The 13,247-nt window shown below is 41.3% G+C and overlaps 1 protein-coding gene across 1 annotated transcript in view; it reads right to left on the reverse strand.

Annotated features, from left to right (window-relative positions):
- Window positions 1-10,406: 10,406 nt before the first annotated feature.
- The window catches only part of MED27 (mediator complex subunit 27), a 248,908-nt gene continuing 246,067 nt past the window's right edge, over window positions 10,407-13,247 (reverse strand). The window contains exon 8 of the mRNA XM_075905682.2: window positions 10,407-11,614. Coding sequence (XP_075761797.1) covers window positions 11,480-11,614 — 135 coding nt within the window. The 3' untranslated portion in view covers window positions 10,407-11,479. The remainder of the gene's footprint in view (window positions 11,615-13,247) is intronic.

A 13,247-nucleotide genomic window follows, 5' to 3' on the forward strand; every position in this document is an offset into this window, starting at 1 on the left:
TTCTGAATTTAATAGAAGTTCATTCTGTGCATGTGCAGAAGGAGGTTTATCGTCGGTTGGTATTGCAACTCAATAATTGCTTAGTGTGGACAAAGCTCCTTTCAACCAAAGTTGGTATGTGTTAGGTGATATCCCAGTTCTGGAACTGCTTCATAGTGTGAATCAGCAGGGATTTCTCAAAAATAGTGTAATTTCCAGGAGACCTAGATAATTTTGACTGGGAGTCTCTAAGTAAACAATGCATAATAAAATCTCTACCGTAGGCTCTATCCCTAGAAGTGCCTGCTCAAAGCAGCGCTTTCATGAATCAACTCCATCTGACTAACCACAGATTCTGAACCAACTCTGACCCTGGTCATCCACATTTGAAGGGAAGGTTTATTTTCCTTTTATCAGTGTTCATAATGCCCTCAAGCTCCCAAAGAAGTTTAATTATTTGCCACTTTGATCTGACCTCCAGCTTCCGTATAGACCACATCTTCCATTCAGATTTAAGAAATGACACCTGCATTGTATTCAGTGTCTTATCCAAACAATGTTTCTATGGGACATCACCTTCAGTTCCCCCCCCACACTGTCCCCAGAATGAGGACAGTATCACAGAAAGAGAAACTACAGCATAACTTTCATCCCTCACTGATTGGGTTTCAACTCTTCTTGTGAAGACTTTTCCTTTCTTCTGGGCATTTTAAAGAGGCCACTAAAAGCAGTGAGGCCACCAGGGTGGAACTCCCCTCCCCCAAATACTCCAAAAGAGCCAAACGTCTTGCAGATAGTGAGAAATACAAACACCTTGGAGCCACTCATGTACCCATTCATCAGTGCTGTTTCACAAAAACGTTGTGATGTAATTTTTTCCTAATAAATATTGGTTTATTAATTCCACCTAAGAAGCCTGCAAGAATTCTGTTTAGTGACCAGGCTTCGAATCAGGTTAACACCACTTACAATTTAAAAATTCTTTTTCCATTAATATTTCTCCATATTTGCTGTTTTGGGAAACATTCCTGGATCCATTTGCTACAGCAGTTGTAGAAAGTGAATAAGATAGTCAATAATGTAATCACAGCACATTTGTTTAAAAATGTAAGTGACTATTAAATTGTTTTTCAGCATATGACCAGCTCTAATACAGATCTCTAAATCCTTAGGCTACAGAGATGATTCACAGATGCTGAAGTAAACACTAGCAGAATTGTGCACTAGCATGCTAGGTTTGGGGACTGGTTAAGTAGGAAGTGTTAAGAAAAACAAGTTGTTTACCCAGCATCTGATGTTTAGGTTCTGGGCTCACCAATGAACAGCTCAGTACTCCTGATACGATCATAATTGGCTTCTACAGGACAAGAGGATATTTGGTCCCCTTTCCTCATGTAAGTGAATCCTGATCTACACACGATTTTGTATTGGTATAACTGTATCTGCTATGCTAGGGGTTGATCCTACTGAAATAATTATGCTGACATAATTGTGTCTTATGTAGATATTGCTTATTCCTCTTTCCCTACATGAATCAGTAATATAAAGATAACTACATTTATACCAGAGTAATTGTGTCCACACCAGGAGGGGTTGCACTATACTACTATAATTATATCAGTGTAGTTAAGGCGGTACAGCGTTTGTGTGAACACAAAGCTTTCTGCTCAATAAAGATGCACTGAAGACCTTCTTCTCTATGTTTACAACAATACAGCATGGGTGGCAGCAGTTAGCTGTCCAAGCTTTTTTAGACAATCCAACTAAACTCCAACTTTGATGTACAGGGGCTGTCATTAGAGTCTTATCTTCACAACACAATCTACCACAACAGGCTTTTTCAGTCCAGACAAGCGTTATAAGTGAAGTGATAAACATCCATGACTTTGACTTCCGGGTAGTGTGTAACAATCATGTTGGGAAGACTGCTATCCAGAAAGGACTTTACTGTAGCCTATTTATGATTTGTAAGCCTCCAAAAGGACAACATAAGATATTTTTAAGGTGCTTTTTTCTTTCTTCCTTCCCGACCTGGGAATTCAGGAATTATTGTGGTAACAGAATTAACATTTGCCTGCTGAAAATAAAAAATAACCTTGCCTTTTGTCCAGGGAAAATATTGTGCAAACCCATGGATTTTAGAGCAATGTGAACTTTTTGGTAACTATTCATTACTGGGATCTCTCTCTCATTTCTAACTACAGGTTGGAGCTCTCTGGTTCAGTACCCTCGGGACCTGAGCAGTCCTGAATGAGGGGACTTGCTGAATCAGGGGAGGTCCCCTGCCACCAGCCTGCTGCTGGGTCTGCTTCTGGCTCCAGCTGGTTACCCTGCGGCCAGCCCCAGACAGGTTGCCTACAGCTGGTCCCCAGCTCAGCTTCTGCATGGCCTCAACACCAGCTCTCCCGCCAGGCTGCTGCCTGACTCCTGGCCACCGGGCTCTTTGGACCAGGGAACATGCTGGACCAGAGAATCCTTGTTTAGGGAGTTGCAACCTGTACAACAGACCCTCACTGTAAATTACCCTCGTTAGCCTAAACATTACATAAAATAAAAAAGTGCATATCCCCCGCAACGTTCTGAGGATGAGGTATATACTAAAATGTCATTTACATCCGTGTAAAGATGCCTTCAATTTCTTCTCTCCCTTTATAGTTACTGTACAAAATTGGCAATTGGCTGCTGTGCTTTATAGATGATAAAAAGCCAAGTGATAAAACAATCTGGTTGTTACAAAGGAACAAACTTAATGACCTCATACAGAGTTCATTGCTTTCTTCCTTATTAACAAGCATAAAAACTGGAAACCTTTGTTTTGATCATCCAGCTTTAAAAAGGAAGAAAAAAATACAGAACTTTAATAGCTTTCCAATAAATTCTCACTTTCATGGAAATGGATTATCTCATATCCAAAACAAATGGAGAATGTGGAAAAAGAGAGAGGCTGGTATATCTCACACCAGTTCCATCTCCAGAACATCACTCACAAAGCAGTGGTCTGTAATCCTCCACCACTGAAATATGTACACTCAGAACAGAATATTTTCATGATGCAACCCTGCCCCTCAAACAACAACAAAAGCAACAAACCACTCAATTTCTCCATTTCCTTGTGGAGAAGCATGTCTTCTGAAGGACACCAGGTTAATGCTATAGGCTGTGTCCAGACTCAGGGTTTTTTTCAGGAAAAGTAGCCTTTTCCCGAAAAAACTTCACCTGCGTCCAGACTCAAGCCGCGTTCTTTCGAAATTAAATCGAAAGAACGCGGCTTTTCTTTCGACGGCGGTAAACCTAATTCTACGAAGAAGAACACCTTCTTTCGAAAGTTCCTCTTTCGAAAGAAGGCGTTCTTGAATGTAAATAGGGCTTCCTCGAAAGAGAGCATCCAGACTCACTGGGTGCTCTCATTCAAAAAAGCGGCTTGCTCTTTTGAAAATTCCGCGTGTAGTCTAGACGCGCTCTTTCGAAAGAGCCTCTTTTGAAAGAGGCTTGCAGTCTAGACATAGCCGAAGAGAGAAATCCCTGCTTAGCAACAACACATTAGTAATAGACAGGGAATTCAACAGTTCACAAGGAATGCTACACTCAAATATGGATCAAAGAAACAGTTGCCACACAAAGCCAGGGGAGGAGTCCAGAAAACAGCCTGTAGTGCTAAACCTCTGATGAAACAAGCATTTAGATCAGGCTTTGAGATTAATCTGTCCCCCCACCTGGTTATATTTGAACTAAATCCATAGCATGACTCCATAATGTCACACAGGTAAAGGTGAAGACAACAGTGACAGTATTTAAGGTTTGCACTTTACTTACCAGCGATAGGCCAGCTACTAAAATCAAACAACTGAGCTGTTTAACTGAGAACCTATAGACATACACAGCCACCTCTTCCTCCTCAGATACCTGAACTCCCCCCTGCTTTTGTACAGGTACGTCAGCTAGGGCAGCAAGTTCTTAATCAGGGGTCTGAGGCACATTGGGGGGGAGGGGATCACAAGCACCTTTCAGGGGGTCTGCCAAAAAAAACCCCAAACTGAGCAGAACTGGCATTAAAATTGCTGGGCCCAGGGAAGAAAGCCAAAGCCCTCTGCATGGAGATGAAGTCAAAACTCAGGCAACTGAGCTTTATGGGGTCCTCTGTGGGGTGCCCAGCTTGCGGTAGCCCTCTCATGCCAGCCCTGGCTTTTAAATCTTCTGGATATGCAGAAAAAGTGGATGCGGCACAGGTGAGCCATGTTTTTTTTTATAGCCTGTTGGGAGTGGGTTATCCACAAAGAAAAAAGGTTGAGAACCCCTCAGTTAGGGGTTCCCCAAATAGGCATATTGGTACAATCTTCTATGGACGCAGGTATCTTGGTACAGGAATAGGAGACAGGTTGAACCTCTGTGGTCCAGCAACATCTGTGGTCCAGAAGGATCATTGATGTTGCAGGACTAGAGCGCCGCAGTGGCAGAGGTTGCTGGTGGTTTGGAGTAGAGCCCGCCAATAAGGCCAGCGGGGCCTGTGGGGCACCAGAGTCTGCAGCTGGCAGGGCAGGGAAGCTGGACGGGGAGGGGGTTGCGAAGCTAGCAGGGTCGCGGAGCCACTGGGGGCTCTGGCAGGGCTGCTGCAGCTCATGGAGCCCAGAGGCTGGGGAGAGAAGCCCAGCAGGGAGGCTGGTACCCTCCTCCCAGACCTTCCCCAGTCAAGCCCTTAGGGTGCTGCATGAAGGAGGTCCAACCTGTATACTACACTGTATATTGAGGCTGGACAACATTCCCCTTTTTAAATATAATTGGTGGATACCGTGAATTTTATTTTTAAGCATTTTTCCCCCAATTTTTATCTATTTAAATTTTCACCAAATTAAAGTTTCAATTTAAAGTTGCAGAAATTTACTTCTCTCCTCCCCCCAGGTTTTAATCAATTTTCACAGTTGTGGGAAATTGTAGAGGGGGTCAGACAATCATTTAACGACAGAGACTGCGATTCAAAAAGTGAAAGCTTTAAAACCGTTAAAACACAAACTATCAACACTGCGTGTCAAAACAAAGTAAATATCCTTAAATCAAACTAAGTTTTCAAGCAGCACTCCTCTCACTTATCTATTTAAGAGTCCCAATTCTCACTGGAAATGTGCATCATCTGTGTGTGTGGTGAAACTGATATTTATCAACATTAACTGATAAAAATACAATTGTTCCCAGCCTAATTATACTGGTGCAAAGTCCTACATCTTGCTCGTGTAGACAAGACCTACGTACCAAGTTCTTTCAGAAGTCTCCTATTCTTCCATACTGCTGTTGCTTATATCTTTTTAATATGTATGACATTCACTGGCTAGATAGAATGAGAGCCAGCAGAGCCATGATCCTGGTTTGAAATTAGCATCTTCCTCTTTACATTCAGACATAAATTATCTTGGCTTTTAACCTGCATCTTTCCCCTTAAAGTGGCTATAGAAACTGCTCTGAGGGTTTGCAGAACCACTATGTCCATTGAATATAGTATCTGACCAGTTTACTTTTTCGTACCACCCTTCTTGAAAACTCAGGACAGATAGTTGAACTATGCTCCTTCTGGCTTGCTTATCGTCACCATCACCACCCTCCACAGAATATCTACAAGCAAAACTGTGAACCTAAACACAAATGTGGAAACCCACCATATCACATGGGAGGAAAAACATTTTAATTTGCATATTGAGGAAATCTGATAGAGGAATTCATGAAGTAGTGCGATTTTTTGTTTTTTTGGGGTGGGAGGGGCTGTATAGTCTTTTAAGCAACAAAGAGGTGGAGTAGAAAAAGAAAAATTATTCAATTAATGGATGCACAGATTTTTTGTTCTTTGTACACCTAGTCCATGACTGTCTTTTAGGCACTATGGTAATATAGATAATACATAAATTATAAAGCAAATAAATATACAATTTCTGAACACGTAAGTTTTGTAAAGTGCGCCCAATGCTCAAAGTTGATTTTGCTTGAAGAAAAATTATCCCTTCTGCCATCCTGGAGCTCCTGTGAATGGATGCCACCAAATACAGGTGTCTAGGGGATGTGGGCACGGGAGATGTTTGGAGTAATAAATGGGGCTGTTTGGAGTAATAAATGACAATATTTCTTTTATGTCAGGTTCAGCACTATGAGCTGTAGCTGCTCTGGATGTAGGAGTTATTGGTAAGATTTGTCAGAAAATGAGGTCTGGGTCTAAAACTAAGTAATTTTCATCGCAATCTGTACTTGATACTCATGAGCACAATAAAAGCAGCTGAATTCACTTTTACCCATACAGGTATAGTTTAATGGGTTCTTGCCCCTAACCTTGTTTGAAATCAAACACTACTGTTACATATTTTTAAAGGCTGTTAAAGACTTCATATAGCAGCTCTAAAATTGAGCCTCGCACTGTTCTTTAATAAACACTATGGCTGATTTTGAAACACTGCTAGCAGGCTCTATGGCAGGTCCCATGGAGCTTTGTGGAGCCAGAACTTGTAAGCTTTCATGGGGTTCTTATAGCACGATTTCTCAAACATGTCTGCCAACGCACTGTCTGACTCAAACAATCTTGATCTATTGTAACGTGTGACCAGCATGAGTTGTTTTACACTCCTGCTCTTTGCTAAATACAACTTTATGACAATGACCATTGATTTGGGGCTGGTTGCTTCTTTGGAACAGAGCAACAAAAACAGCCAAGGACTACTCTTATCCTTCAGCCCCTCCTCCCGACATGCTTCAGTAAGAGTTATTCAGAGTTTCTCTGAATCAGGTGAAGTGAGGAGATCTGGCATCCCCAGCACTTTAGATTTCAATGTTTCATTGCTTGATATTTTGATTGGCATTAGCCCTTCTGGTAGCCTAGCTCCCATTTAAAAACAAACAAACAAACAAAAACTTCTTAGTACAGAAAAGTGAAAACCCCCATTACAAGGTATACAAGAAAAGCAAGAGAACAAAAAGGTTTGGTTAGAAAATTAAAGTTGTTTGCCATGGCTTGATGGCTTAATCAGTCGATCAATACTATTCACAGGGCAGGCAGGGAAAGCTGTGAGTTGTGATGAAAAATGTATGAGGGGATAAGGGAGACCTGGGAGTAGAAAATTAAAAAGTCAGCCTGTTACATTTGTTCAATATCGGCAGAAAAATTAAAGTGGTTTGAGTGTGTGCATGTCAGGAGGGAGAGCTGGCTGCAATATGTACTGCATAACTGCTAAGGGGTCCCTTCATGAGAGAAACTCTCACATTAATTAAGTTGCTTTCTTAGAGAAAAGATGGATTTTGTAACCTTTAGAATTTACAAGCCACGTGGGAATAGGAGGGGGTTTGCACATGAGACCGAAAAGGAGATCTCTTAACAATAGGCATCCTAGCGAAGGCTGAACAGCCGTGTGCTCTGACCCAGGATAAAGCGATATTGAGGTAACAACAGGCACCATAGGCAGTTTATTTTCTTTGTGGTATCAGGTTAGACTAATGAATCAGTGTACTACAGTCTGAATGCTAGAACAATGCTGCTTCATAAGACACAAGCTGTCTTACCTCCGTGACACACCAGCGAAAGCCATTGGAAGCAGAGTTATTTGATTCTGTAGGTAATTTCCACATCTCTCTCCCTCCTGTTGAATTTGACTACCAACCCGTTCTACAATGCAATCTGCCTTGCAGCAATAAGGTGCCATGAAATATGCAGTCCTGACTTCTTTCCAATACTACATACAGGGGGAAATAGCCAACTATTCCTCAGGAGACATGCTCATGATAATTTGTAATATCAATTTCTTTTTGCCTTAAATAACGTGAATGGTTTTGTGAAGGCTGCAACAAACTCAGATTGTGATAAAATGTCATTACGCAAACTGCAAAAGCCACATCTTGCTGCCTTTTCCTTTACCTAGAGCCAAACGAGAGCAAGAACATTCACTGTCTAAGGAGTAAGATGAGTAGATGTAGCAGTGCAAGTTTTCCGCCATAAGAATATAGTTTTGATTCAAATTGAACTGAAGCTTGAATTCCTCAAAATCAAAAGAGTAAACTAGTTTCTCCTTGGTTGAGGACAGGGGTGGACAAAAGGGCCTCCGCGGGCTGGATCCCTGTTGCTCCCCCGCCCCCAGGTCAATTAGGGCCTGGGGAGTGTGCAAAGCCTTCTCCCAACCTGCCAGAAGCATGTGGCACTCTAAAGCACCACGCGCCGCTCGCAGGGTGGGCAGAGAGGGGGACAGAGGAGGAGGCTTCGCACGCTCCCCCGCCCTCAGGCCAATCACGTGCTCCCGGCAGGGCGGAAGGAGGCTTCCCATGCTCCCCTGCCCCCAGCCATATTTGGCCTGGCAGTGGGAGAGCATGCCAAGCCTCTTCCAGGGCGTGGGTGCCTCTTGGGAAAGGAGGGAGGCAAAGGGGTTCCCCCAATTATGGTCTGGGGGTGGGGAAGCCCAGCCCCTTCCCATTTAGGCCCCGTCCCTTCCTGTTTAGGTAGCCCGAGGCTACTTCAAAAAATTTTGAAGTGGCCCCCGGGCAAAAATTATTGTCCACTCCTGGTTTAGGGGATGCATGACCATGTGGCTAGCAACATGTGAACAAAGACCAATCCACAGTTTTAGGGACACATTCTGAGCTAAGATTATGTGTAATCTAAACTATTGTATTACACACCTTTTTCTATTCCCTCAGTTTATAAATTGGACCAATTTAGATAGTTATATCCCATTCCCACTTAATACAAATTTTACAACCAGTAAACTTCACCTTGGGAATTGGCTTTATATTTAGGGTTGCCAGATGTCCGGTTTTGAACCATTGTCCAGTATTTGAGCTTTCTGTTCGGGAAACAAATTAAGAAAATATAAATGAGAAAATATAAACGTCCGGTATTTTCTAAATAAGATGTAATGTAGATTGTGATGTACTGTCAAGTGCGTCCGGTATTTTTGTTGAAACCATCTGGCAACCCTATATATATTTCTTTCCTTAGAGCCTTATCAATAAAACCTGATTTGACAGGTACTACACTAGACCTTTCTGTATGGGAGAATGTTCCCATCTACCTTGGGCAGTTTGGAAGAATTAACCAACTAGATTTGCATTACATGTCCATGACAAGACAATTATTCTTCTGTTCATGTAGCTGCACTGCAATTTTATGACTCGGCACCAGGATGGCCAATTACGGGCTTAAAATTTCAAACTCAATTAACAAACAGACTGCCAAGATCAGTTTTCTGCAACTAATTATCTGTAAATGCCAATATGTTATTTCACTGTGATTTTCCTAAGAACTTTGAGCATGGTTTTCTATATGTTTATACAAGTATAAATAAAATGGAATAAACAGAACCTGCTGAAAACCACATCAACCTTTTTTTTTTTTAAATGAAAAAGCTGACAGCATAAGAAAATTAAGCCCTCTAATTATTCACAGGCAGGGTGCAGTGATGGCAGGACTACTTGTCTATCATACACAATGTTCACTCATCCGGGATGCACACGTCATTCTGTCCAGTATGATCTTCGCACCTTGAATACTAGATGGGTCAGATGATAGAAAGTGAACAGGTTATGTGCAATGGGACCTGTTTTTACTAACCACGTCAACTGTACCTACACTGACAGAGCTTTTAAATCCAATTTGGTAATCTTCTGTTTGGGGTTATTTGTAGAGGTTTGAAGACCAGCTAAAATTTAAAATTCAATGTCATCAATGACATGAAATGTATATTCATGGCTCACAAGTAAGAATGTTGTTGCTTTAAAAGGAATAGCAGGATCACATATGTATATCAACTTTGAAGCCTCTGTGTCCTCTCTCTAAACTGTCTTAACAAGTTTCAGGTATAGAATCACACTAGGAATTGTTAAATTCTAAACTAAACCCCATAAATGTTTAGTCCTTCGCATTAGTAACAGGATTAAGACGGTTTCACTCAGTAGTATAACGATATACAATGACAGCTAGAGCAAGTTACAACCTCTCCATTTTTAAGTTTCTGAGCCTCTTTAAACAGCATCTTGTGTAACTGGATTGTAGAATTAATCCACTGATATCAGTAGTGTGCTTTAAGTTCTTTGTATAAAATGGGTTATGTGCAATACTTATTTAATATGGCCACGCCACAAAGATGTGGTAACTTTAATCAACAGTCTTTCCTAAAAACAAAGTCCTCAAAGAAATGTTTCACTTTTTAGCAAGAAGCACTCATTACACAACCAAAGGGGCTACAAAAAGGAGTATGGACCATTTTGATTCAACATCAAATCTACTGAAAAATAAGCAATTAACAGAATGATTGCCCTTCATTAGCCTTCCTCCTATTGGCTTTATTAGATATTCAGTACCTACACATCATTTTATACTCTGTACTTTGTGAAGGTAATAAAGGTGCAGCCAAATCTGAATATGGACAGGAACAAAAACAGTGTATAATCCCACAGAAAAGTATGAGACAACCTATACTCAATCAGCATTTATTTGCAACAAGTCCACAATGAGTATTCAGCAAAGACTGAGACAGATTCATGACTTTCAGTTCAGACTTATTACTTATCCTTATCCTATTAGCTGGTAGCAGAAGAGCTCTTATATTCTGTGCTGACTAGTCACTATAGGTGGAAGTGTTACATCTAGCTAGAGTGTTATAGGAAAATACATATGCATAAGTTTTACATTATCACAGTGCTGAATAAGTGTGTGTCTGCACTAAAGAAACTGTAGTAGAAACCTAAATTTATTTTACAATTTTCAGTATTAAAACAGGGCAATTGGATTGGGCACACTAGGACTACTCATCACATATTTTCTAACTGCTCAATACACGCAGATTTTGCTAACATTTTTTCATTATAATTTTAGTAAAGGGAAACATCTGTTTCTTCTCTCAAAAAAGTACAATCCATCTTCCAAGCTGCCACATGCCTTTGAAATTTCATGTTTATCAACACTGTACTCTGTTCCAGAATAAGAGCAGCAAAGAGAAGCATCCTTGCAAAGAAAAAGAAATCTAATAGCATTTTTAAAAATTGTTCCAGTTTTATAAAAAGTAAGAAACTGGGAAACATACAACTTGATCTGAAAGTGTGTTACCGGGTAACAACGTAAACAACACATAGTCTTTGGATACAAAATAATTTACAGTTCTCAAAAATAAGTTCTCCTCCATTGTGAATTTTGTAGCAAAATGTACATTATATAATGACTTCAGCAGAAATGCCCCAACAGACCATATATGATCTGCCTTTAGCAATAGCTTCCCTCACCTTTTTTTCTTGTGCATTAGATAAAGTATTTAAAAAAAAGTCTCATCAGTACAATGGGCAGAATCTTCTTTTTACTGGCCAAATGAATTGTGCTGATTTACTATTCGATAAGAAAGCTTCAGTAAAGGAAGGAAATGAGTATATTTATGTTCAGAAAGGGAATCAACCAAAGAACCATCAAGATTCTACAGAGCTCATCGGAAGCCCCATTTTGTCCATACGTCCCATCCACTTTCCATTTTGCAAGGTCAGTGACTGGGTTATGCTACTACTGCCTGCAGGTGTCATGAAAAGCTTCAAGTGTTCGGAAATCTCTCCACGTGGGTGGAAGGCCATCCTGCAAAAACTTTCCACAGCGTTGGCATGGAGCCTGGAACAGCTTTATGTAACTTCTTAACCAAGTCTGAAAAGAAAAGCATAGCGAGAAATTAAAGAAACAAGAGATTGATGTTCCCCAATGTTATCATTCCGGTCAAACAAATGATAAGGTACCTTGGCTTGGGCCCATCAAAATATATAGTGATTTTATAGAAATGGAAGAATGCAGAAAAATCAAAAGGTCACAAGACAGCTGATTTTCCATTTTGCAGGTGTCCCTATTCTCTCTCATTAAAGCAATTTTGTAAATAGAAATTCATGCCGTGAAAAGATCTTTGTAGCTAAAGAGTCACCTTGGAAAACCAATACTCCTTACATTCCAACTGACACAGGGTTATGCCTGACCATTCTGATACTTGTACCCCTGTAAACTAGATATTGCTTTCTTTCTTTCAGGTGTTCCTCTACCACACCTCTGCTGTAGTCACAGTGTAGAAACCTGAATTATTAATAGATGAATAGATGAAGACACAGGATATGACTTTCATATCAGGTTAAGTTTTTTTTTCTAATCTGATTGGAAGATAATTCTGTCATCAAATACTATAAAATCTTATATTTTATTACACTGATGCAAAATAAAAAAATACTGTTAAGTGATAACAAGTAAAAGGGAGTTACTCACCTCATGCAGTAACGAGTGTTCTTCGAGATGTGTGTCCCTGTGGGTGCTCCACTGTAGGTGAAGGGTTGCCCTGAGCTGCAGATCGGAGCTTTGTATAGCAGTTTCTCCTGTTGAGCCACGCATGCCCAGGAGGCGTCTCGAGCCCTTCCCACCTCCTGAGGAGCGTTACTCAACCCCCTCCCTTTCAGTTCCTCGTCTCCGCCTGAGAATTTTGACTCCGAGCAGAGGGGAGGTAGGGAGGGTCGTGGAGCACCCACAGGGACACACATCTCGAAGAACACTCGTTACTGCACGAGGTGAGTAACTCCCTTTTCTTCTTCGAGTAGTGTCCCCGTGGGTGCTCCACTGTAGGTGACTACAAAGCAGTATTCAATGTAAGGCTGGAAGGAGCCGGAGTCATTGTTTAGCAGTGATAGAGAGTACTGCTGTGGCAACTGCTGAATCACTCTTGAGCTGTGGAAGGATAGCGTAGTGTTTAGCAGAAGTATGGTCTGAAGACCATGTTGCTGCCCCGTAAATGTCTCTTAAGGGGACATTGCCCAGAAAGGCTGTAGAAGCAGCCGTGGCTCGAGTAAAATGCACTCGTGGTGGGCGTTGTAGCAGTCTATTGCCCAGAGAGTGGCATTTGATTATACATGTCGATATCCACTTTGAGATTCGTTGCGATGATATTGGTGTCCCTTTGGATCGTTCAGCAATGGAGATAAAAAGTCTTTCAGATTTACGAAATGGTTTTGTTCTTTCTAGGAAGAAGGCCAGGGCCCTCCGGATGTCCAGAGTGTGCAGGCTGGCGTCTGTCTGCGAAGAATGCGGTTTTGGGAAAAGGTAGGTAATACGATCGGTTCGTTGAGATGGAATTCTGTACATACCTTTGGCAAAAACGTGGGGTGGGGTCTCAGTATGACCCTATCCTTTGTGAAAACTGTGTAAGGAGGTTCTGACATTAATGCTCTGAGTTCGCTCACCCTCCTGACGGAGGTGATGGCTAAGAGGAAACAGACTTTCATAAAAAGGAAGGGAAGTGGTACTGTTG

This window comes from Pelodiscus sinensis, chromosome 23 (assembly GCF_052426305.1).
Source record: "Pelodiscus sinensis isolate ZL-2025 chromosome 23, ASM5242630v1, whole genome shotgun sequence".
Taxonomy (NCBI): domain Eukaryota; kingdom Metazoa; phylum Chordata; order Testudines; family Trionychidae; genus Pelodiscus; species Pelodiscus sinensis.